Source organism: Gymnodraco acuticeps, unplaced genomic scaffold, assembly GCF_902827175.1.
Source record: "Gymnodraco acuticeps unplaced genomic scaffold, fGymAcu1.1, whole genome shotgun sequence".
Taxonomy (NCBI): domain Eukaryota; kingdom Metazoa; phylum Chordata; class Actinopteri; order Perciformes; family Bathydraconidae; genus Gymnodraco; species Gymnodraco acuticeps.
The window spans coordinates 2,186,025-2,208,191 of record NW_022991705.1 but is presented as its reverse complement, the minus strand read 5'-3'; the positions used below and the strand labels follow the sequence as shown (position 1 = coordinate 2,208,191).

General features: G+C 42.7%; 1 protein-coding gene across 5 annotated transcripts; it reads left to right on the top strand.

The window, feature by feature from the left end:
- Positions 1-14,138: 14,138 nt before the first annotated feature.
- LOC117534630 lies at positions 14,139-18,680 on the top strand. Of its 5 annotated transcripts, none has more exons than XM_034198884.1 (14): positions 14,139-14,459; positions 14,551-14,756; positions 14,952-15,023; positions 15,495-15,535; positions 15,686-15,854; positions 15,941-16,024; positions 16,686-16,796; positions 16,950-17,008; positions 17,100-17,188; positions 17,389-17,494; positions 17,573-17,678; positions 17,753-17,900; positions 17,992-18,078; positions 18,191-18,680. In XM_034198884.1, the coding sequence occupies exons 1-8, from the start codon at positions 14,339-14,341 to the stop codon at positions 17,004-17,006; spliced, it is 861 nt and encodes a 286-aa protein (XP_034054775.1). In that variant the 5' UTR covers positions 14,139-14,338; the 3' UTR covers positions 17,007-17,008; positions 17,100-17,188; positions 17,389-17,494; positions 17,573-17,678; positions 17,753-17,900; positions 17,992-18,078; positions 18,191-18,680. The 5 variants fall into 5 exon arrangements, with proteins under 5 accessions (XP_034054775.1, XP_034054773.1, XP_034054771.1 ...); XM_034198882.1 differs by having other exon boundaries at positions 15,941-16,223; XM_034198880.1 differs by having other exon boundaries at positions 15,941-16,796.
- The last annotated feature ends 3,487 nt before the right edge of the window (positions 18,681-22,167 follow it).

Genomic DNA, 22,167 nt, shown 5'->3' with positions numbered 1-22,167 from the left:
GCCCATTCATCTGCATTTGAGCATAAATATTTACAGATGCCATTAACTGTTTAATTTCCAATGCCCACCGACATTTACACCTGTGAACATAACAGTCAAATATACTATCCATTTGTCTTATCTGTACAAACTATATTCTAATGAATGCATAACAAATAATAAGTTAAAACACTATGTACATTGATAATTCACCTTCACAAAGTGTTTTTTTATAAAATTCGGGAACATAGGACACAGGTAATATATTCCACTAGGAACATAAGCCGCTTTCACACCAAGTACGTTGCCGTACTTAGTTCCCAGCACTTAGTACCCCCATGGAACTAAGAGCCGATCGCGTTCACACCGGAATAAGTTTCCTGAGGGAAGATTACGCAAATGAAGCCGCTGACGTACGTGTGAAAGCGCCTAGGTTCTTAAGAATATAATCAAGGATACAAATAAAAACAGCATACAGGTACATGCAAAATAATGTGGTCTATGATACCAGAGGCACAGGAGTGATGTCCTCGCTGAATGTGGACTGTGCCAGCTGATTTGTATGAACAATCTGCTCTGCCTCAATTGAGTAATTTCATGACTGGTACAAGGAGCAATTGACTTAAAGCCAATAAAATCATACTTTGTCAATGCAAAGTCATCCGTGCCAGCATAATATATGAGCCTAAAATCCATTTTACTTCCAACAACTTCAATTAATTCACTTTTGATTCATGTTCTTTTTTGGGGTGTACAGCCTTACACAAGCCATGTTAGTTGATGTCAGATCTCCAAAGCCATGGCAAAGAAACAACTCCGTTATTGTACGGTATGTGCAGCATTCCATCACCACAATATGTGTGTGTATTAGCCATCGGAGGCACATTTGGTGAATGACTGTGTGTGTGTGTGTGTGTGTGTGTGTGTGTGTGTGTGTGTGTGTGTGTGTGTGTGTGTGTGTGTGTGTGTGTGTATGTGTGTGTTCATGTGTCAGACATCTCCATCCTTGTAGCAGGAGACAAAACTGATTTATCTGTTGTCATTAAAGTGGTGCCATTATTTCTGTGCCCTGCTCTCTTACTCCAGCACAGCAAACCCTGCAGCACAACACACACACACACACACACACACACACACACACACACACACACACACACACACACACACACACACACACACACACACACACACACACACACACACACACACACACACACACACACACACACACCCTTCACCTGCAAAGCCATGAGCACTTCTTGTAGAACACATATAACATGTAGGTATGTTTCAGTCAAGCAGAGAGGCCACAAGCACACAGGAGTGGTTAAAAGAAACTGGGTTTTATTTACCCCAAAAAACAAAACATTATAAACTAAGTATATTTACTACTGAGGCCAAAAGAGGTCCACATAAGCTCTAATAAATAAACCTCTTATATAGTTTAAAAGCAACTAAACACATGTTTACTGAACAAACCAAGTTTCTTCAGCACCTCTTTTCACCCGCTGGCTGTTTCTCAAAGTCGAGGACGCTTCCTTGGTAGGACATGTCCTTCCGAGTCAGGTCCTTCAGAGGCTAGGCAAGAATCCTTCCTAGCATTTGGAGAACGAAGAATAGAACAGGCTCGCAAGTGTGCAGGTGTGCGTCATATGCAAGGCCTTGCCTTAAATTGAGCGCGATTTGTTTGAAGACTCATAACTGATTTGCGAAAATCGAAGATGTACTTGAGTAACTGTATTTTGTAAAATAATCATCTGTCCAGGACAGAACCACTAAACTAACATAAAACGTTCTCCTTCTGTTTGCAGCCTTGAAAAAGTCCTGGAGGATAAGCAGCCATAAGAAAATCATAAAATCACCATCACCAATCAATAATACAATTTGTATTCATATCATACTTGATGTATGCAAACCTTTTTTACACATATTGGTGCACATTGTAGCATAAACCACAAATATCAACAACTTAAAACTTTGTTTCATTTTTCAGAAGGTTCGGTTTGCGTTCACACGGGCAAAACTCAAACGGACTATAAACTTTAAACACAAGTCATGTGCACATTTACTACGCCACTGAACATACTTACATTTAAAAGTCTACTGGCTGGATTCAGCCATTTTCCACCAAAGATTTTGGAAATTGGTCCGTGCACAAATAATTGTGGATAATTTAAGACCGTTGACATTGAGAAGCACCCTCTGGGTGTTTCTCAATGTCGAGGACGCTTCCTTGGTAGGACAAGTCCCTCCGAGTCGGTCTTCAGAAGCGATGCAAGAATCCTTCCTAGCCTCGGAAAATGAAGAATTGTGGAACAGGCTAACAGGTATGCGTCATATGCGAGGCCCCGCCTTAAATGGAGCGCGATTTCCGCCAATGATTTGGAAATTGGTCTGTGCGCAAAGCATTGTGTGGATTTTAAGACTGCGGATGACACACATGTGCAGCCTCAGAGCAGAGCGGCAGAGCGTGATGTGAACTGAAAAGTTTTTCTGTCGCAATATTATTTAAGGAATCGTTGAGCTAGCTAGCTAGCTAGCATACATTGTCACTATCTGCTAACGTTAGCTTTAGCCTTCGTTTTCTAATAGTTTTTTTCATAGGCTATAAACAGAGGTGGTATAAGTATAGATATTGTACTAGAGTAAAAGTAGAAGTACTCAGATATTGTACTTAATAAAAGTAGAAGTACTCAGATCTTGTACTTGAGTAAAAGTAGAAGTATTCAGATCTTGTACTTCAGTAAAAGTAGAAGTACCAGAGTGTAGGAATACTCTGTTTCAGTAAAAGTCCTGCATTCAAAATGTTCCTCAAGTAAAAGTAGAAAAATATTATCATCAAAATATAGTTAAAGTAGCGACAGTAAAAGTTGTCATTATGCAGATTGGTCCATTTCAGAATAATATATATGATATGTTTTATAATGAGTGTTCTCAAAGCTGGTAAAGGTGCAGCTAGTTTGAATTTACTCCAGGTGGAACTAAAGTCTGATTCAACACTTGATTATATTTCACATCATTCATCCAGATCTGTGAAGTAACTAAAGGGATTAAATACATGTAGTGGTGTAAAAGTACACCTTTTACCTCTGAATTGTAGAGGAGTAGAAGTACAAAGTAGCAAAACATTGAAATACTTAATTAAGTACAAGTATCTCAAAACTGTACCCACGTATAGTACTTGTTGAGTTTATGAATTTAGTTACTTTACACCACTGGCTATACAGATAGAAAGACTAAGCCTTGAACAGAGGCATGAAAATACATTTTCAAAATGCAGTGCTGCCAGAATTATAAACTAACTGCTACACAATTAAAATAAATGCTTTTATATATTTATATTAGATGTGACTCGCGTTTCTGTTATTATTAACACTGCTGCTTTAGTTGTTCTGACTGCTAAAATCCTGTTATTCCTCATTTTAAAGCCGATATTCCGTGGGGTCGGGGGCTCAGATCCTTGTCACCTTTTTCATACCTGAGTTTGCATCCCTGACTACAGTTGCTTTAGCGTGTAGAAGCTAGTAAGCCTACTATTTGATTTGTTTTAGATAGGCATAACATGTTTCATATGCAGACCTTATTTTCCTGTTCCATGTTAAAATAAACCATTTTCAGTGGTAATTTTTTTTGGTCATGGAAAATTAGGTAAAGGTCATTGAGAAGTCATGGGAAAGTCATTGGTGAAAAAGTGTATGAACCCTGGCACCAGTTATGTGCAGCCCTGAGTATAAGGGCCTCTTGTGCTTAAATGTGTGCAACTAAACTAAATAATGTCCGTCTTTCAAAGCAAATGTATTCATTTTACCCAGATTATACATCTCAAATACCCAGGTGTAAGACACAGCATAGCATCCTAACATTGTAGGATTTTCATTGTTTAACTATCACCTCAAGGGCCATTTGTGTCCTCACCAATAAGAAGACACAGTTGCAAAATGCACCATGTGTATCCCCACCGCTGTCTACTAAAGCTAAACAGATTCAAGTTACTTTATTTCAGATGTTCTCTATATGTTGTACGTGGCATATTTTGGAGGCAGATGGGGCTGCCAGGCATGTATATATTTTATGTAGCTACACCGCCCAACTCAGAGGCCTGGGATGCTAAAAAGCTCGTAAAAAGCAAAAAAATCAAAGATCAGCGTATAGAGCTAATAATATAATCATTGGGAACACCTGCAAAGTTGCAGATGGACGATTTCAGGCCAACGCTTCGTCAGTCGCAAAGTCCCGCCCACCCATATGGAGAGCTGGAGCAGTGGGGACACTGTCACTCACCCTCTCTTTCACACACACACACACACACACACACACACACACACACACACACACACACACACACACACACACACACACACACACACACACACACACACACACACACACACACACACACACACACACACACACACACACACACTTGTGCTAATGTGTGTTTCATAGTGCATCATTATGTATTGTAAGGTGTACATTTAGGTTTATGTCAATGTAAATTGCGGCACGTTGTAAAATGCTGAAGCTGGATTAACGTATACACAGCTCAATGTTGTTCAAACCATATACCAGCCAGTTTCATATATTTTGATTATTTTATTTAGGATACATATATATTTGAAATACCATATTGCTCAACAGATTCATGGCTTTTAGATGATACAAACTTTGCTTGAACCTAACTCAAAATACTCTATAATTAGGACCTGTTCACCCATTCATTGTAGTTGTCAGTAGTCTTTGTCACAGGAAAAACAAAAACAGCTCATTCTAACCAAATACTGTAATAAACTGTTTAAGTCAATTAACAGGCAGCCTAACCCTACCCCTATCCCATTCCTCCCAAATCCAAATGTGCACTTTTTCCAAAAGCAACTGATATAGCCTTTGACCATATCCCACAAACCCTTGCGCCAATTTTCATAGTGGCCAGACTATGGAATTAAACTTCCATTTCCGTCATCAACCGTCCAGTACCAACACTATATGAACTGTAATGTATATATGGCCCATATTTAAATCATTGTGTCTTTAAACTTGTAATAGTAAGTGCGTTCTTTGGCAGATTAAGATCCAGGTACGTTTTTTGGATTCATTCTCGATGCATGAGCAGCTTTCATAGGAATGAACGAGTGCCTGCCTCAACTACTGTATCCAGATCTCATTATCCCAGATGTGGGCACACTGACTTAGCATCATAGACATTATATAAGGATGGGCAATGGGTCTCTCCTTCCTCCCACTGTACAATCCAAAATATCCGGGATAAGGGCAGAGCCATTATGAGCTGGTGAAGCTAAACGGAGCTCATTGCCATATGGGGTGGTTTTCCACCAAATGCTTGCAGATAAAATGGGGGTGCTTCTGAGAACATTTGGCAGGGTGTTTAAAGTAATATCAAAACAACATGAATAATTATATGTTCCAAAGAAATTGATGAGATTTTCTGGCATGCCAGATGTGGCCGCCAGTTGATGGTCACTGCCTTAGGGTGTTGGTCGCAACATTTTTAAAAAATCTTGATTTTCTGTGTGGCAATGTCTTTTGACTGCAACTCTTGGAGATATGTTTCTAAGTTGTTCATATTTTTGTTAGAACTATGTTTTAGAGAGTTGTTTTGTCAACAGACACATTTAGAGGTGAAACACAGGTGTTCTACACCAAACAATCAGACGAGCTACCAGTGAACCCAAGTGTCAGGAGGTAAAACATATCCAATAAATGTTTTACTTAACTTCAGTATCACTTCGAACTAAAAAACTATTCAGTTCATTTGTATTTGGGTGAAGGAAAACAGACCAAACCTCTGCAAATCACACAAACTATATGGATGGATAGACTGAATAAGTATAAGTGCAAAGACATATTTGTATTTTAATGAACTATTCACTTAATATAGAGTGGTACTGTTAATGAATTAAGGAGACTCACTGTGCAGGTTCGGAAAAATCCAGAGGTGTCCTCTTACAGATACACAGGAAGGGCATGGATAACGGTGTTATGCCTGGTGTTGATGTCATGTAATTCCTATAACGATAAAAATATAAGCGTACAAACTATTGACTGAAGTTTACTGAACAAACCTGTCAATCCAATAATCCAATCAGAACATATATCCACAGATAACCTGTTCACATCTTTAATACAATCAGACAAATAGCAAAAACAAAGTGGGTAACGTTGGACAGTAATCTGTCCAACGTTAGATGTTCAACCTTTGAATTGTAAAATAATCTCTTTACCTGTTCATCGTGGATTTTTAAAATGTCAGCCAAAGCATCAGCTGTCTTCCCAGATTTCGACGCCTTCTGTCTAAATATGGCCATCAGTCGTGGAAGATGGCGGTCAAAAGCAGCGTATAATGTGTTTGGCAGGTTCTGGTTTGTAATCCTTTGGAACTCTGCATATACCTACATTTAAAAAACAGCAAAAGGACAATACAGCAATGTCAATTAGTCAGTTCAAAATAAATCAATCTAGGTTAAAGTGGTATCCTCCTTACAAATGTAATAGATCCTCCAAGTTTGACCAGTCAGCTCCTTCCCTGTGGCAAGAACGAGAACTTCACCTGGACTGTTCTTTTCCAAAATGAACGTTTCGTTCACTGGCGGGCATGTCCTCACTATGGTCTGTCGCCGCAGTGCAAATGTGGTCTGCATCATCATTTTAATGAGGGGTAGGTTCATCTCAGTCTTCTTGACTTCCTCAACAATTGTCTGCCTCAAGTGCTCAAGATTTGAGGGATGCTCTCCTTGGGGAAGGTTGGGTAGAAAGTTGACTTTGGCTCGCTTGGGTCTTTTAATGTTGGAGTGTGGAGGTTCACTGTCAGGATTGCTTCTACTTATTTTTCCAGCATTTACAATGACCTCCTGACATCCAGCCTGTCTCATCTTGTTCCTGTAATTGCCCATCTTAAACTTAATGCTGTTCTTCCATCCATTCCACCCAGTCCGCAATCCTGCTTCTTTCAAGCAGGGATATGTGGCCACAAGAGCCTCAGCTACCATTGCTATGTCGTTATCACTTGGGTAAGCCTTGAAGCAATATAGTGTAGATGCAAGCTTTTCTAATATGTCGTGCTTTAGGTCTCTTGTCATCTTAAAGTATTTTTCCCAACTTAAAGAAGTTGTTCTTCTCAAATTCAGTATTCCCTGCTCTAAGTTTCAGCTCAACATCGAATGAAAATGTGGGAAGTAGAAAAGGACCTGGAGGCCATCTGCTTTGACGTTCTTGAGATGACACACTTGAAAGTGTTTCAGTTGATGCAAGAGAGCTGGAATCCTGTGCAAGTGAGATATGCAAACAGCTTTTTGGGGCAACTCCTCAATGTTAATGAGGGAAGTGAGTTTTCCATCAAAGTCTGAATCTTCGTATAGCAAACTGAAGTCAAGGTCTATTTCCAACTGTGCTTTTATAATAGTAATCAGTGCATCAACAGAGGCTGGTCGTGCATTGAGTTTTAATTTTCTAACCCGGTCTGTCTCAACAACACGAAGGATCATGGGTTGTGGGGATTCAGCTGCCATTGTGCTAACGAAAAAGAAACATTCAGGGTGTTAAAAGGTTATTATTGAAATATACAGATTATGAACTGCGCGATTACAGAGTAATAAATAAAGATACTACTCACCATTGGCTGTCCTCAGTTCTGTTTCACTTGCAAGAACCGCTTGGGAGTCAAAAGCAGCGAACCGCCTATCTTGTATACTGAGAGTGGGACTGTCATTGAGACCAGACTGCAGGTGGATCGACAGACTTGTCCGTGTAGCTAACAGCTCATAAGACCGGATATGTTCTACACACCAGGAGTCATAATCACAACAAAGAAAAGAAACATTGATTCACAATGCAGCCAGATGACATTCTGACCGACTCTTTCAATGAAGACACCATCCTGCTCAAGAATACGAACATCATGCAGCAATGGAGCAAGCACAGCTGCATATCCATACTTACCTCCGTAAGTATGGATATGCAGCTGTGCTTGCTCCATTGCTGCATGATTGTCTGTCACTTTTACCAGTATTGCTAGTTGTATAGCGTGTAATGCTGATCTGTATTTTGGTGACACGTTGGCAAGGACCCAGTATACAGCACAAAGTTTGTGAATTTTACGTGATGTGCCAAGCGGGTTGGCAATTTCAAGGTAATCGATATATAGCTGAAGTGGTAGGATGAGATCCCCTGTTGACAGTAACTAATTTTCAAGGAAATGAGAGCCATCAGAGCATGACACATATTAACCAGGCTCAGTATTTGGTTCAGTAATCTTGTTAAGAATGTCTGTTTCTAAACAACTCCTGAATCATTTGAAGGATCGTAAGATATGTCCAGGTTGCTCCAACTGATACTCTACTGGCATTACACATGGATAGTTATGCTCAATAAAGGTTTTTCTGCGCTTGTATGAAGACAACTCAGCACCTTTAGAGGTAGCAGTACATATAATGTTTGAGACAGCACTAACAACCTCATCCAGTGTAGGTTCTGCAATATTGTGACCATTTCTCTGCAATATGTCACTAACTGCCTCCTTTATCAATGGCTGAGATAATGAGAAGATCTGATTCAAGTGGTCCACTATTTCTTGTGTGGCTGTGTTTGAGACATGGAGGATAGCCTGCATCTTTAGGAATAAGGATGATACATTCATTTTGAGTTGATTTATTAGATTGACAGTGTCACATTGATCATCATCCCCCACTTCTGTACTCTGTCCTGGACATTCTTCATCCAAATCACCAGTAACCTCAGAAGTACTGGCTTGGAGATTCTGGGGATCCTCACTGACAATGGCACTTTGAAAGTCTGATGTAAGACTTGCCTGATGTGCTCTACTTTTGTGGGAATTGAATGAAGAGTACACATTTGTGCTATAGTTACAATCCCTATATGGGCATGCCACTGTTTCATGATTTTTTAAAAATGCCTTCTGAGATGACAGAAAACAGATTCAGAAAAAGGTTGCTGAAATGTGCATAAAGGGCATTTAAATAACGCAGTCTCCCGACTCTGCTCTGCACTACTGCTAAGTTGTGCAGTATGTGTTCTTGACAAATGAGTTCTCAGTGCATTAAGTGACTGAAATGTACATATACAATCATTATAGAGGCATGGAAGGGGGCTAATTCTGGAAAAGTGTCAGTGCTGTAGTCTGTAGTGTTTAAATAATTGTGGTCTGGAAGAGACAGAAGTTGAACAAAACGTACACTGCCAAATCATATTGGACCCAGCAAGCTGAAAGGCAAGAAAAACATTTGTCAGAAAGTTTAAGCCTCCATCTGTCAAGATCTGTCTGTGTTGTATTTTGTCTTGTCTTTTTCTGTCTTTTGTTTCATGTTTTATTTTTGAAAGGTCTTCACCTCCTGTCTTGCCTGTTTCTGTCTTCTGTCTGTGTTGTGTTTTGTCTTGTCTAGATCTGTTTTTGGTTTTCTGTCTGCGTTGTGTCTTGTCTAGATATGTCTTTGGTTTTCTGTCTGCGTTGTGTTTTGTCTTTAGATCTGTCTGTGGTTCCCTGTCGTTAGTTTCCCTGGTGTGTCTTATTACCCGATTGTGTGCACCTGGTGTCCCTGTGTTTTCTCCTCCCTCCTCACCTGTGTCTTGTTTGTATAATTAGTCTTGTGTGTATTTAAGTTCTGGTTTTTCTGTCTGTCTTGGTCGGTTTGTCTTGTGTTATGACTTGGTCTTCGGTGAGTGTTCTGTTCTGTCTTTGTTTATAGTATAGCCTTGAAATAAAGGAGATATTTTTTACACTTTAATCTGCATTTGGGTCCTGCTTCCTGCACACACCGTAAGATTACGAACCGACCTGAGATATGGGCCCAGCAGATCCGTTTGAGCAGGAACTATTGGATTATACCTTTTCTTTGTCTGACTGCGCTCATCGATGGATAGGAGCGGTCAGGGTTCAACAGCGAGATGCTGCTCTGGCAGATACCACACGCATCGGTGTGGTCCGTCTGGCGTCAGCCCCTGCTTCTCACCCAGTGTTTGCTACAGTCCAGGAGCCATTCGCTGGTACTCGTCTGGCTTTTGTAGGTCCACGGAGCCTCCAAACGGTTCCTAAAAGAAGGAGTCGCAAGGCCAGGTTAGAAGCACGAGCCCAAAGTCCCATGGTTCCAGCCCCAGTTCTGGCCCCAGCAGCCATGGTTCCAGCCCCAGTTCTGGCCCCAGCAGCTATGGTTTCCGGCCCCGGTTCTGGCCCCAGTAGCCATGGTTCCAGCCCCAGCAGCCATGGTTCCAGCCCCAGTTCTGGCTCCAGTTCTGGCCCCAGCAGCTATGGTTCCGGCCCCTGTTCTGGCCCCAGCAGCCATGGTTCCAGACCCTGTTCTGGCCCCAGCAGTCATGGTTCCGGCCCTAGCAGCCATGGTTCCGGCCCCAGTTCTGGCCCCAGTAGCCATGATTCCAGCCCCAGTTCTGGCCCCAGACAGCCATGGTTCCGGCCCCAGCAGCTGTGGTTCCGGCCCCTGTTCTGGCCCCAGCAGCCATGGTTCCAGACCCAGTTCTGGCCCCAGCAGCCATGGTTCCGGCCCCTGTTCTGGCCCCAGTAGCCGTGGTTCCAGCCCTAGTTCTGGCCCCAGGCTGTAACGGCCCCTACACACGGTGGCGTGCGTTGTCGCTTGCCGGCGGGGGGGGCTGAAACTCGACCAACAACCAATCACATGAATCTCCCGCCCCAGACACACAAGCATGCGGTTTGATTGGCTAGAGCTTGTACTGGCATATGATTCGATTGGCTGACGCCTCCGTCGAGGCGTCAAAAGTAGAACATTGCTCTACTTTTGCAGCGAGCACCGCGAGAGAAGCTACGCTTTGCTCCCACAATGCAGTTCGGCGAATCGTGACGTCACCCCATTCAAAGTGAATGGGCAGAAGCGTTGAAGCGGCAACGCACGCCGCCGTGTGTAGGGGCCGTAAGGCTCTGGACCTTACAGCCATGTTTCCGGCTCCAGAACTGGATCTTACAGCCATGTTTCCGGCTCCAGAACCGGCCCATGCAGCCATGATTCCGGCTCAAGTACTGGGCCCAGCAGCCATGGTTCCGGCCCCAGTTCCAGCCATGGTTCCGGCTCAAGTACCGGCCCCAGGAGTCATGGTCCCGACTCCGGTTCCTCGTCACCTGTTGACTCATCGGCCGACGCCAGATCCCCAAGTCCTGTCGGCATACCGGCCGACTCCAGCACCTCGTCTCCTGCTGGCTCTCCAGCCAACGCCAGCTCCCCGTGTCCTGTCGACGTACCGGCCGACTCCAGCACCTCGTCTCCTGTTGGCTCTCCAGCCAACACCAGCCCCCCGAGTCCTGTCGGCGTACCGGCCGACTCCAGCACCTCGTCTCTTGTTGGCTCTCAAGCCAACGCCAGCTCCCCGTGTCCTGTCGGCGTACCGACCGACACAAGTTCCCTCTCTAGTCCCCTCTCAAGCTCCTACCCGAGTCCCCTCTCAAGTTCCTACCCGAGTCCCCTCTCCAGTTCCTACCCGAGTCCCCTCTCGAGGCCCCTCTCAAGTTCCCTCTCGAGTTTCCTCTCGAGTTCCCTCTCAAGTTTCCTCTCGGGTCCTCTCTCGAGTTCCCTCTCAAGTCTCCTCTCCAGTTCCTTCTCGAGTTCCCTCTCAAACCCTCTCTCGAGTTCCCTCTCGAACCCTCTCTCGAGTTCCCTCTCGAGTCCCCTCTCGAGTCTCATCTCGAGTTCCCTCTCAAGCCCTCTCTCGAGTCCCCTCTCAAGCCCTCTCTCGAGTTCCCTATCGGGTCCCCTCTCAAGTCACCTCTCGAGTCTCCGTTCAAGTTCCCTCTCGAGATTCCATTCAAGTAAACTCAAGTTTCCTCTCGAGTTCCCACTCAAGTCCCTACTCATGTGCCGTTGGAGGTCCCGCAGACTACTCTTCTGCCGGGGGTCCTGCCAACCCCATGTCCTGTGCCGTTGGAGGTCCCGGAGACTGCTCTTCTGCCGGGGGTCCTGCTAACCCCATGTCCTGTGCCGTTGGAGGTCCCGGAGACTGCTCTTCTGCCGGGGGTCCTGCCAACCCTATGTCCTGTACCGTTGGAGGTTCCGCTGGGGGTTCCGCTGGGGGTCCTGCCAACCCTTTGTCCTGTCCCGTAGGGGGTCCCGCCGACTACTCTCCTGCCGGGGGTCCTGCCAACCCTATGTCCTGTCCCGTTGGGGGTCCCGCCGACTACTCTTCTGCCGGGGGTCCTGCCAACCCCATGTCCTGTGCCGTTGGAGGTCCCGCAGACTGCTCTTCTGCCGGGGGTCCTGCCAACCCTATGTCCTGTACCGTTGGAGGTTCCGGTGGGGGTCCTGCCAACCCTTTGTCCTGTCCCGTGGGAGGCCCCGACGACTACTCTTCTGCCGGGGGTCCTGCCAACCCTAAGTCCTGTGTCCGTGTTGTATTTTGTCTTGTCTTTTTCTGTCTTGTTTCGTGTTTTATTTTGAAAGGTCTTCACCTCCTGTCTTACCTGTTTCTGTCTGTGTTGTGTTGTGTCTTGTCTAGATCTGTCTTTGGTTTTCTGTCTGCGTTGTGTTTTGTCTGTAGATCTGTCTGTGGTTCCCTGTCGTTAGTTTCCCTGGTGTGTCTTATTACCCGATTGTGTGCACCTGGTGTCCCTGTGTTTTCTCCTCCCTCCTCACCTGTGTCTTGTTTGTATAATTAGTCTTGTGTGTATTTAAGTTCTGGTTTTTCTGTCTGTCTTGGTCGACCAATTTGCTGCCCTAAGCAAGATGTTAGCTGGCGCCCCTGATAACTGATATTATACACATTAATTATACTCTTATGTATGTAGAGAGCAGTGGCGTCACCTGGCCTGGGCACAGATGTGGCGGTGATTTTCGATCGCTTCTTCTGTCGTTTACATACATCTTTTGGTATATTTGGCTCGGTAGGAAGACTTTGATGCACATTCAGTGACAGTGTGAGAGGTTGTGGTTATGATGGAGATATCCGGACTGGGGATGTCTGTTCAAAACATTGCGAGCTCCAATAAATCATTTAAACCAGCTATTGTTGCCAGACTTATTACTGAATATCGTTCCTAATGTGATACCAAGTCCATCTGAGACCTGTGTACACCTTCAGACAGCCTCCAAGTGAAGCGTACGTTGTTTACTCACAGTTTGAAAGCAGCATGGAGAAGTCTTCAGCTGTGAACTGTAAACTGTGATCCTCTCAGGTAAACTGCGATCCGCCCAGGGAAAAATGGGATCCGCCCAGGTTAAACTGTGTTACGACTTCTGTGGCTATCTACCAGCGATCATGTTTAATATGAAAGACTACACACACATTTATCCCTTATAAAAACAGTATTCTGCAGCACTCTTCTGGATAAGATGTGACTGTTAATTCATTTTGCAAAGATAGCAGCAGAAATGTCATTGCTGCATGCGCAGGGATACTTAGACTTTAAAATAATGATGGGTCATTAATGTTGGTCTCGGCAAACAATATTAGGAGTCCTCTATTCAAACGTAATATTCAGTATCCATCGACATGAAAATAACAAAAAAGTTCATGCAGGACACAAACCCGAGTCCCAACAGCAAAAATCACGTACAGTAAGTCCTGCGCGTTATGAGTGTGCCACGAATCAACATGACACCTTATGGAGAATCATAAATTGTGTGTTCAAAACACTCACGTCAATTACATTACATGACATTGCATTTAGCTGACGCTTTTATCCAAAGCGACTTACAATAAGTGCATTCGACCAAGAAGATACAAACTTGAAGAAAACAGAATCATATAAGTACATCAGGTTTCATAGAGCTAAACCATTTCAAGTGCTACTCAACTGGCTTTAGATAAGCCAGTCCTTAGTTAGTATATAAGTGCTTTGTTAATCATTCTAACGTCAATAAATCCTTTACAAACTATTCTTGTTGTCAGTCTTACATTTGTATCATATATCGTTATTAATATGATGTCGAGTCGATTTGATACCCGTTTATACTTTCATGCAGTGTGTTAGTGAAACATACAATTGAACAACAGGTATACAGACTTATCATTAATTGGGGCATGGGTCCAGTCTATATAAGTTGGATTAACCTTTCACAATTTTGTGTGGTTAGTGAGGAGATAGCGAGATATAGAGAGACATAGAGAGATAGTGAGTGATTGAGCGTTGCCTGTGATTGAGTGATTGTCCTGGTGAGTGATAGTGGGTGAGTAATTGAGGTGCGACTGTGTGTATTTGAGAGAGGCTGGTATTGTACGTTTGCGTGTATTTGTCACTTTGTTTGTTTGTCTTTGTTGTATTCATTTCTTTGTGTGAATATGTGATGGTAAGTAGGTAGGGAGGAGTAGGCGCATAGGCGAGACAGGTGGAAGTAGGTGTTGGAGTAGAAGGAGGGACAGAGAGTGTTGGAAAATGGAACCCAGAATTGTCAAAGAAATTCTGGATCTCAAAGTCCACCACCAGTATCCTGAGGGGTCAACAAAGAACGAAAAATATGTCATGAAGAGGAGAGCTGACACCTTCAGGATAAAGGGTAAGGATGCATGCCATATGGACTCTAGAACACAATGATAATATGCTATGGTAAAACTAATACATCTAATATTATGACATATAAACACCAGATGGAGAACTGTACTACATCTGCAGGTGCAAACAAAATAAAGCTGAGCACCTTGCCAAAGTGGTCTCTACTGCTGAAGAAGCAAACCACGTGTTTGAGGAGTTTCACTGCAGCAATATTGGTGGACACTGTGGACTGGAGAAGACTCACTGTGCTCTTATTGCTCGGTACTATTGGCCTGGCATGGAGAGTGACATACGCAAGTGGGTGAGTTGGTATCTTCAAAATAATGTGGTGGAATACACATTCAGGTTCAAAAGTAGAGCACAGAGGAGTGTAATGTGTATTTCAAAATTGCTGATGCTGTATGCGCAAACACCCTATCAGTTTAAAATATAATATAGCACATTTATTTGCACTAAATATTTGTCATAACTTTGAAATGATGTTTGTCTGTTTTAGATTGCTCATTGTCCACAGTGCCAGGCCAAGAGAGCCAACATTAAAGAAAAGCTGGAGTACAGTCCGATAGAGGTAAAAATAAACAATGGCATACTGGTATTGTCAGTGTAGAAACACGTCAACAGTGATTTACTGTAATGCTCATGTCTTTTTTTCCAGGTTACAGAGCCTTTTGAACTGGTTGGGATGGACTTAGTGGGTAAACTCACAGTAACTGATGGTGGCAACCAGTACATATGTGTAATGGTTGACTATTTCACCAAATGGGCAGAGGCCTACCCACTTAAAACTAAAACAGCAGAAGACCAATTGTATCCTTGATTTATTTTACAAATGTGGTGCACCTCAAAGACTGCTAACAGACCAGGGCTCTGTGTTTTGCAACAAGGTATAGTGTTGATGCAGTATGAATCCCCAATATGTAACTGTAGTTGCTGTGCTACCCTATTGTTTGTTTGTCCTAATGATAATTTCAAGCTCAACTCTGGCCTGTGTGAGACGCTGAACATAAAAATAATCCTGTGCTCTGCGTACCACCCACAGACCAATGGCCTTGTGGAGAAATTGAATGGCACTATCCAGAGGTATTGGTTTTCAATATCTGATGGAATTCACGCTCTTCATAGAATAACAAACACATTTCCTAATGACTAATGATATGCTGCTTTATCATATATGAGAACCAATATGCTCTCCTGCTTCCTCATACCTATGCTTGAATTCTGCATTTTAAGGTCGTTGAACAAAATAGTGGCTGGTCACCCTAAACGCTGGGACCAGGTTCTCCAGTCCACCATGTTTGCTCTTCGGACCAAAAAACAGCTGACCACAAAATACATCCCCTACTATTTGATGTCTGGGAGGGAGGCTAGGTATCCGTCAGAGGTGCCAAAGGAGTACCTGGTAAGATGTTCTAATGTTGTCATCCTTTTCAAACGTTTTCATTTGGATCATCTGCCTTCTAAGATTCTAACTGTCATTTGTTGCAGGTCAAAGAAGAGAAAGTCAGCAGGCTGGTCGAAATGGAGGAGGTCCATGAAGGCTTGAAGAAACAGGAGGCTGTATTCACAGAGGTGAAACACAATATGAAAAGAAGCCAGGACAACGTCCGCAAAAGTAAAGTCAAAAAGGGCCAGGAGGACAACTTCCAAGTAGGGGATCAGGTGTTGCGGAGGAATGTGAGACAGGAGCAAAGAAAAGGGGGAAAGCTGGAGGATGACTGGTTGGGACCATTCATCATCCTGGAACTAGAGGGGGAAAAGGCCATTGTTGGTAAGGGTGCAAAGAAGCTGCAGACCAATATTGACCATTTGACACATTATTTCCAGCCAGAGGAGAGGATCCCTGCCAAACTACAAAAGTTGTCCGATCCCTCTCCTCTGGCTGGTCCACAACACACAAACACACATCCACAGCACACAAACACCCACCACACAAACACCACAAGTGGCACCTCCATCCATGGACTGCAACGCCGAAATGGCACCAAAGGATCCTGAACTTTGTAAGTAAACAGACAGAAAGTACACTCCAAATGCCATTGCTATATTTACAGTAATTCGACAAATATGGACAGGGAGGAGAAAGCAGACGCTCTGGTGCAAGTTTGGGCCATATAAAGTATATTCAGAAAACGTAATGGACTTGGCCCCAGGGAAGTGGTTGGAGGGAGAGGTAAGTTACAAAACAAAGAATATTGGACTGATATTTATTAAGTTATTTTTGTACTCTTAGATCGTCAATTCATATTTGACTATGGTGGGAAGGAAAGCTGGCGCTCTCCTGATAGACTCCTACCTCATGACGTCGCTCTGGGAGGGAAACCACAAAGGTTCTTTGAGAAGTGTGAGTAGGACTATATAGTAGGATGATTTCTTTTTTTGTAATTAAGTAGGCCTATGTATTTTGTCTATATGTATGTTTGTATGTCCATACACACAAATACATACTTATGTTGGTGTATACATTAGTTGTTGGAATTATAATATTTGTTTTTAGTTGGACCTTTTCAAACATGATGTGGCAGTTGGAGCAGTCTGCCACCACGGACACTGATTGTAAGTAATCTTCAACGTAAACAGATCTAGACGGAACCATGACACTATCTGATGTAGGAGTTGGTTATAATTAGTATTTGCATTTCCATAGATCATGTACCTAAAGGAGAGGCGGTCCCTGTACTTGGACCCATTTGGGGCCATAGAAGCACAGATCGAAAAATGCAAGGACGTAACAAGGTGAATGAAATGTCATCTTTGATGTGTGCATTAGATAAAAACATGTATTCATACACCATGGATCATCTTTTGGAAGCAACAAAAAGGTAATTCAAGCATTTTTGTCCTTGAACAGGATTCAATTGATCTTGAATTAAATGATTTGACTTGGGCATATGTTAAAAATGGCAAACTGTAATAAATGTGTGTTTTGTGTGTAGAGCATTGGTCCGCAAGAAGTGTCCGGCAATAGGGAGATGGGCATGCGCAACCGTTGCTCACCCTAAGCAACAGGACTCGGCATCATGCGGGGTGTTTGTGTGCAAGGTAAACATTTGATTATATCTGTTGCTATTTCTCATTATTAAAAAGTGCTCCAAATTATACTTATCGGATACTTTTTAGCTTGCAGAGCAGATATTGTCTGGCCAAACAGTCGACTACCCTGTTGACCAGAAGGGTGTGGCCATGTTGCGGCTGGACATGGCAATGTCTCTGGTGACAAATTCAGGTATACAGAACTCTACCAGGTATACTTGAATGTGTCTATATTGCCATTAAACTACATTATCTTATTGTTTACAGATGACCTATCCCAGCTCTGTAGGGCTTGTGGGGAGCTCAGCTTGGGGGCTGACATTGATACGTGGGTATGTAGAGAAACTCATGTCCTGACCAACCTTCTGCTGGAAGACTGGGATGCACCTTAGATAGGTTACCTCCACATCACTGGGTGAACACTCACTATCACACAGCTATTGAAAATGTATAGTTGAATTCACCTAACTTGCATGTCTTTGCACTTTCGGTGGGCACTGGAGCAGCTGAAGGAACATACCAACACAGACTCCAAACAGAAAGGACCATAGCTAAGATGTTAACCCTATATCTGACACCCATTGCCATACTATGTAAATAAATAATGTCTAAGGAAGTTAAAACAGCATAATTTTACATCCTAATCAGGATGATTGATGTGAACCTGACAAAATGTTTGACAGTATTTATCTTTTTCCCTGTCAGATTGAGTGCACCACCTGTCAAATGTGGCATCACGTTGGATGCATGGGACTGCCCTCCACAGAGGACGAGTATTTTTGCCCTGCATGCAAGTCTTGATGCCACAACACTTCCTGCGTCAGGTCGGAGTACAACCTGCGTCAGGAGCTGCTGATCCAGTTCTACTCTATCTACTTTCAACTCTGTTGACCCATAATCCCCCCCCCTCTCAATCAACTTCCTCTTGACTGCCTTTTCTGTTTATTTTATTTTACTATATTCATTTGTTTGCCTGTCCTTGTTTGTCTATCCTCCATCATACTGTAAAGCGACTTTGAGTTGAAGAAAAGCGGTATATAAATATAATGTATTATTATTATTACTCTGCAATAATTCAGTCTGTTCTCTGTACATCCATCGCTGTGTGATTTGGGTCCCAATAGGACAGAAAAAGGCTATATTCCTTGTATGTCTACACATGCCAAATAAAGCTGATACTGAATCATTACTATCATTGTTGTTGTCTTTCCTTCTGTCACACTAATGAGTAAGTCTATCTACTATACAGAAGCAAAGCTTGCATTGCATATGTGACCCGCTCTATCGAAATCAGTCGGAAGTCGCAACGGCTCATTTCAAAATAAATGTGGATTTACGTAAAAAACTATTTTTTCGGGGTTCGGGTGTTTTGTTTGATTTTAAACAAACAAAGTCTTGGCTTTCAGAATATGAAACTTTTATTTCCAAAATCCGCCCCCCCCCCCCCTCCGGCTGACATTATGAATGTAAGAGTATAGTAATCATAGATAACATGGCAGGGTCCGTTACAGTTTGTTTTTATCTGATTTCAATTAAACAAAGTCTTGGCTTTCAGAATATTAAACTTGTTTCGGCAAATTCAGATGATAACTACAACTTTGAAGCTTGTAACGGCATAGTTACAAGCGGAGAACGGAGTAACTTAACGTCACAGCAGGCATAACAACAGCCGGTGTTTCTCGTGAGTGTTTTCCCCGGGAAACAAACACAATACACTAGGGGTGTAACGGTTCACAAACATTTCGGTTCGGTACGTACCTCGGTTTTTTGGTCACAATTCGGTTCGGTACGTTTTCGGTACAGCAGAATTTTTTTTCACAAAACAAAACATATATATATTTTTTTTTATTATTATTATTAAACTGTGAATAATGTATTCACTCAAATAAATACAAAATATAATAAAATTAACATTAAGGTGCAGCATTTCGATGAACTGAAATAATATGTATTTGAACTGTACTGTACTAGCACCTAAGCAGCCAGTTTGACATTAGGACATGCTTGTCATTGTATGTTCATGTTTTTTTAAAGAAAAATGAACTTGTCCACATTGCTTGCCGAAAGGGCAGATCTGCTGGCACTAACAATGTCTCCTGATGTGGAGAAAACCCTCTCGCTAGGGACAGAGGTAGCAGATACAGCCAGGTAGCGCTTTGCTAACATGGCAACATAAGGATATTTGGCGTTTGTAATAGCTTTGGCTCGGTCTGAACTCTCTGCGAGTGGTGGAGGCTTAAATGCTAGCGGGAGTTGGGTTTGCACTTCAGTCTTTTTTCTTTTGGTACCGGTGATATTCACGTTCGGGTGATGCCTTTTCAAATGAGTGTGCAAGTTTGATGTATTGCCAGCCGCGTAACCAATTTTAGTTGAACAATGCCGACAAACAGCTTTGGTTCGGTCCACCTGTCTTTGTCCGTCATCCTTGTTCGTAACTGCGAAACCAAAATGTTCCCAAACTGGAGACTTCAATGATGCTGGAGGATTTTCGAGCTCAACTTTATCTGCGTTCGCCATTAATTTTTGACAGTTCCTCAAATTACTGACTACATATGAACGCATCCCTCTGACCAGCTCTCATTGTATGCCTCTCATCCAATGAAATGACTTGCTCGCTCTATGACGCGTTGAACCCAATGTGAGCAAATTACTCTGAATGCTGCGACGCAGCACCTGAGATTACTTCCAAAAAGTTATTCACGTTCTCAATTTTTTACGTTTAACGTTATATTCGTTCGGTACACTTCGGTAAACACCTGTACCGAACCGAAGGGCCCGTACCGAATAATTTCGGTACGGGTACGTGTACCGTTACACACAAATGCAAAAATACACAAACACACACACACACACGTATCCACACACACTCGCGAGCTTCCCCTCCAAACGAAAATATCTTCCCTCCGTAGTATTTTGATAATTTGCTCCGCTAATAATCAATCAGATCGATGGATTCCAGAGAAGAGGAAACTTTGAAGGCCTTTTTCTCAAAATGATGACTCGGTGACAGTCATTATATAATGTGACATATTTCGCTTAATATTTGGAGTACAAAAACAATCCTGATATCATTAGAAAGCTAGGAATATCCTCTTTCCAACAGTGTATACAACTCAAAATGTGTCTTCGGGGCAATGCGACTGATTTCGATGGAGCAGGTCACATATTAGAACATGAATTTGGCCACTGTTATTATAGTTGCAATATGTAAAATTAGCCCTTAGCACACCATAGGGGACGTGATGCCTGCTGTAAAGTATTTTATTTTGGTGAGTCTGTCGCAAGACAGAAAAGACAGCCAGTATTGCTAGAATATAAACCTTTTGGTCCAGGTTTACATCCCATCATCTACTGCATTAGCAGACATAGCAACAGGAAATGGAGGGCCTATTTAAAAAGTTAGTGTTTAAAAATGTCTATATTGTGAGGCTAAATATTATATTATAGCATAATGTTGCATGGCAAATGTAACGACACACATGGCCTGATTTGCATATTGGAACTTTATGTGTGCACTGGAACACATTTATATGTACAATTAACAGTTATCACAACATAATGTGGGCTCGCAGGCTGATAAACTAGGATATCTGATCTCGGTGGGTCTTAATGAGGCTTGATACAGACCTCAGTCAGTAGCCTATATACTATTTCTAAGCAAATGCCTACTATAATATGTATATTATAAGTGTAGATACATTCGCTCACATTATAAATGATGGTCGGGTTGCATCTTTCTGGAACTTTTTAACAAGGTTAATCCAACATATTAAAGTGTGGTGGTGTAATACTTTGTGTAGATCCGTGGGGCAGTAGTAACGTGCAGGGCCCGAGTGATTTTTGCTGTTGGGACTCGGATTTGAGTCCAGCATGAACTTTTTTGTTATTTTCATGTCGATGGACACTGAATATTACGTTTGAATAGAGGACTCCTAATATTGTTTGCCAAGACCAACATTAATGACCCATCAGCATTTTAAAGTCTAAGTACATGTGACATTTCTGCTGCTATCTTTGCAAAACGAGTTAACAGTCACATCTTATCCAGAAGAGTGCTGCAGAATACTGTTTTTATAAGGGATAAATGTGTGTGTAGTCTTTCATATTAAACATGATCGCTGGTAGATAGCCACAGAAGTCGTAACACAGTTTAACCTGGGCGGATCCCATTTTTCCCTGGGCGGATCGCAGTTTACCTGAGAGGATCACAGTTTACAGTTCACAGCTGAAGACTTCTCCATGCTGCTTTCAAACTGTGAGTAAACAACGTACGCTTCACTTGGAGGCTGTCTGAAGGTGTACACAGGTCTCAGATGGACTTGGTATCACATTAGGAACGATATTCAGTGATAAACCGGGCAACAATAGCTGGTTTTAATGATTTATTCGAGCGGATTACCACAGCAGAAGACTTCTCCACGCTGCTTTTAAACTGTGAGTAAACAACGTACGCTTCACTTGGAGGCTGTCTGAAGGTGTACACAGGTCTCAGATGGACTTGGTATCACATTAAGAACGATATTCAGTAATAAGTCTTGCAACAATAGCTGGTTTAAATGATTTATTGGAGCTCGCAATGTTTTGAACAGACATCCCCAGTCAACTAGTTTTTCTTTTTGTAGTCCCCGCTGTTCGCGTCCGGATATCTCATTCATAACCACAACGTCTCACACTGGCACTGA

Bases quoted from the DNA above. Each gene is read 5' to 3' on its own strand.
- LOC117534630 (XM_034198880.1), top strand. From the start codon at position 14,339: ATGGAACCCAGAATTGTCAAAGAAATTCTGGATCTCAAAGTCCACCAC. The intron at 14,757-14,951 runs GTGAGTTGGTAT...TGTCTGTTTTAG, and splicing joins AGAGTGACATACGCAAGTGG to ATTGCTCATTGTCCACAGTG. The intron at 15,536-15,685 runs GTATTGGTTTTC...CTGCATTTTAAG, and splicing joins TTGAATGGCACTATCCAGAG to GTCGTTGAACAAAATAGTGG.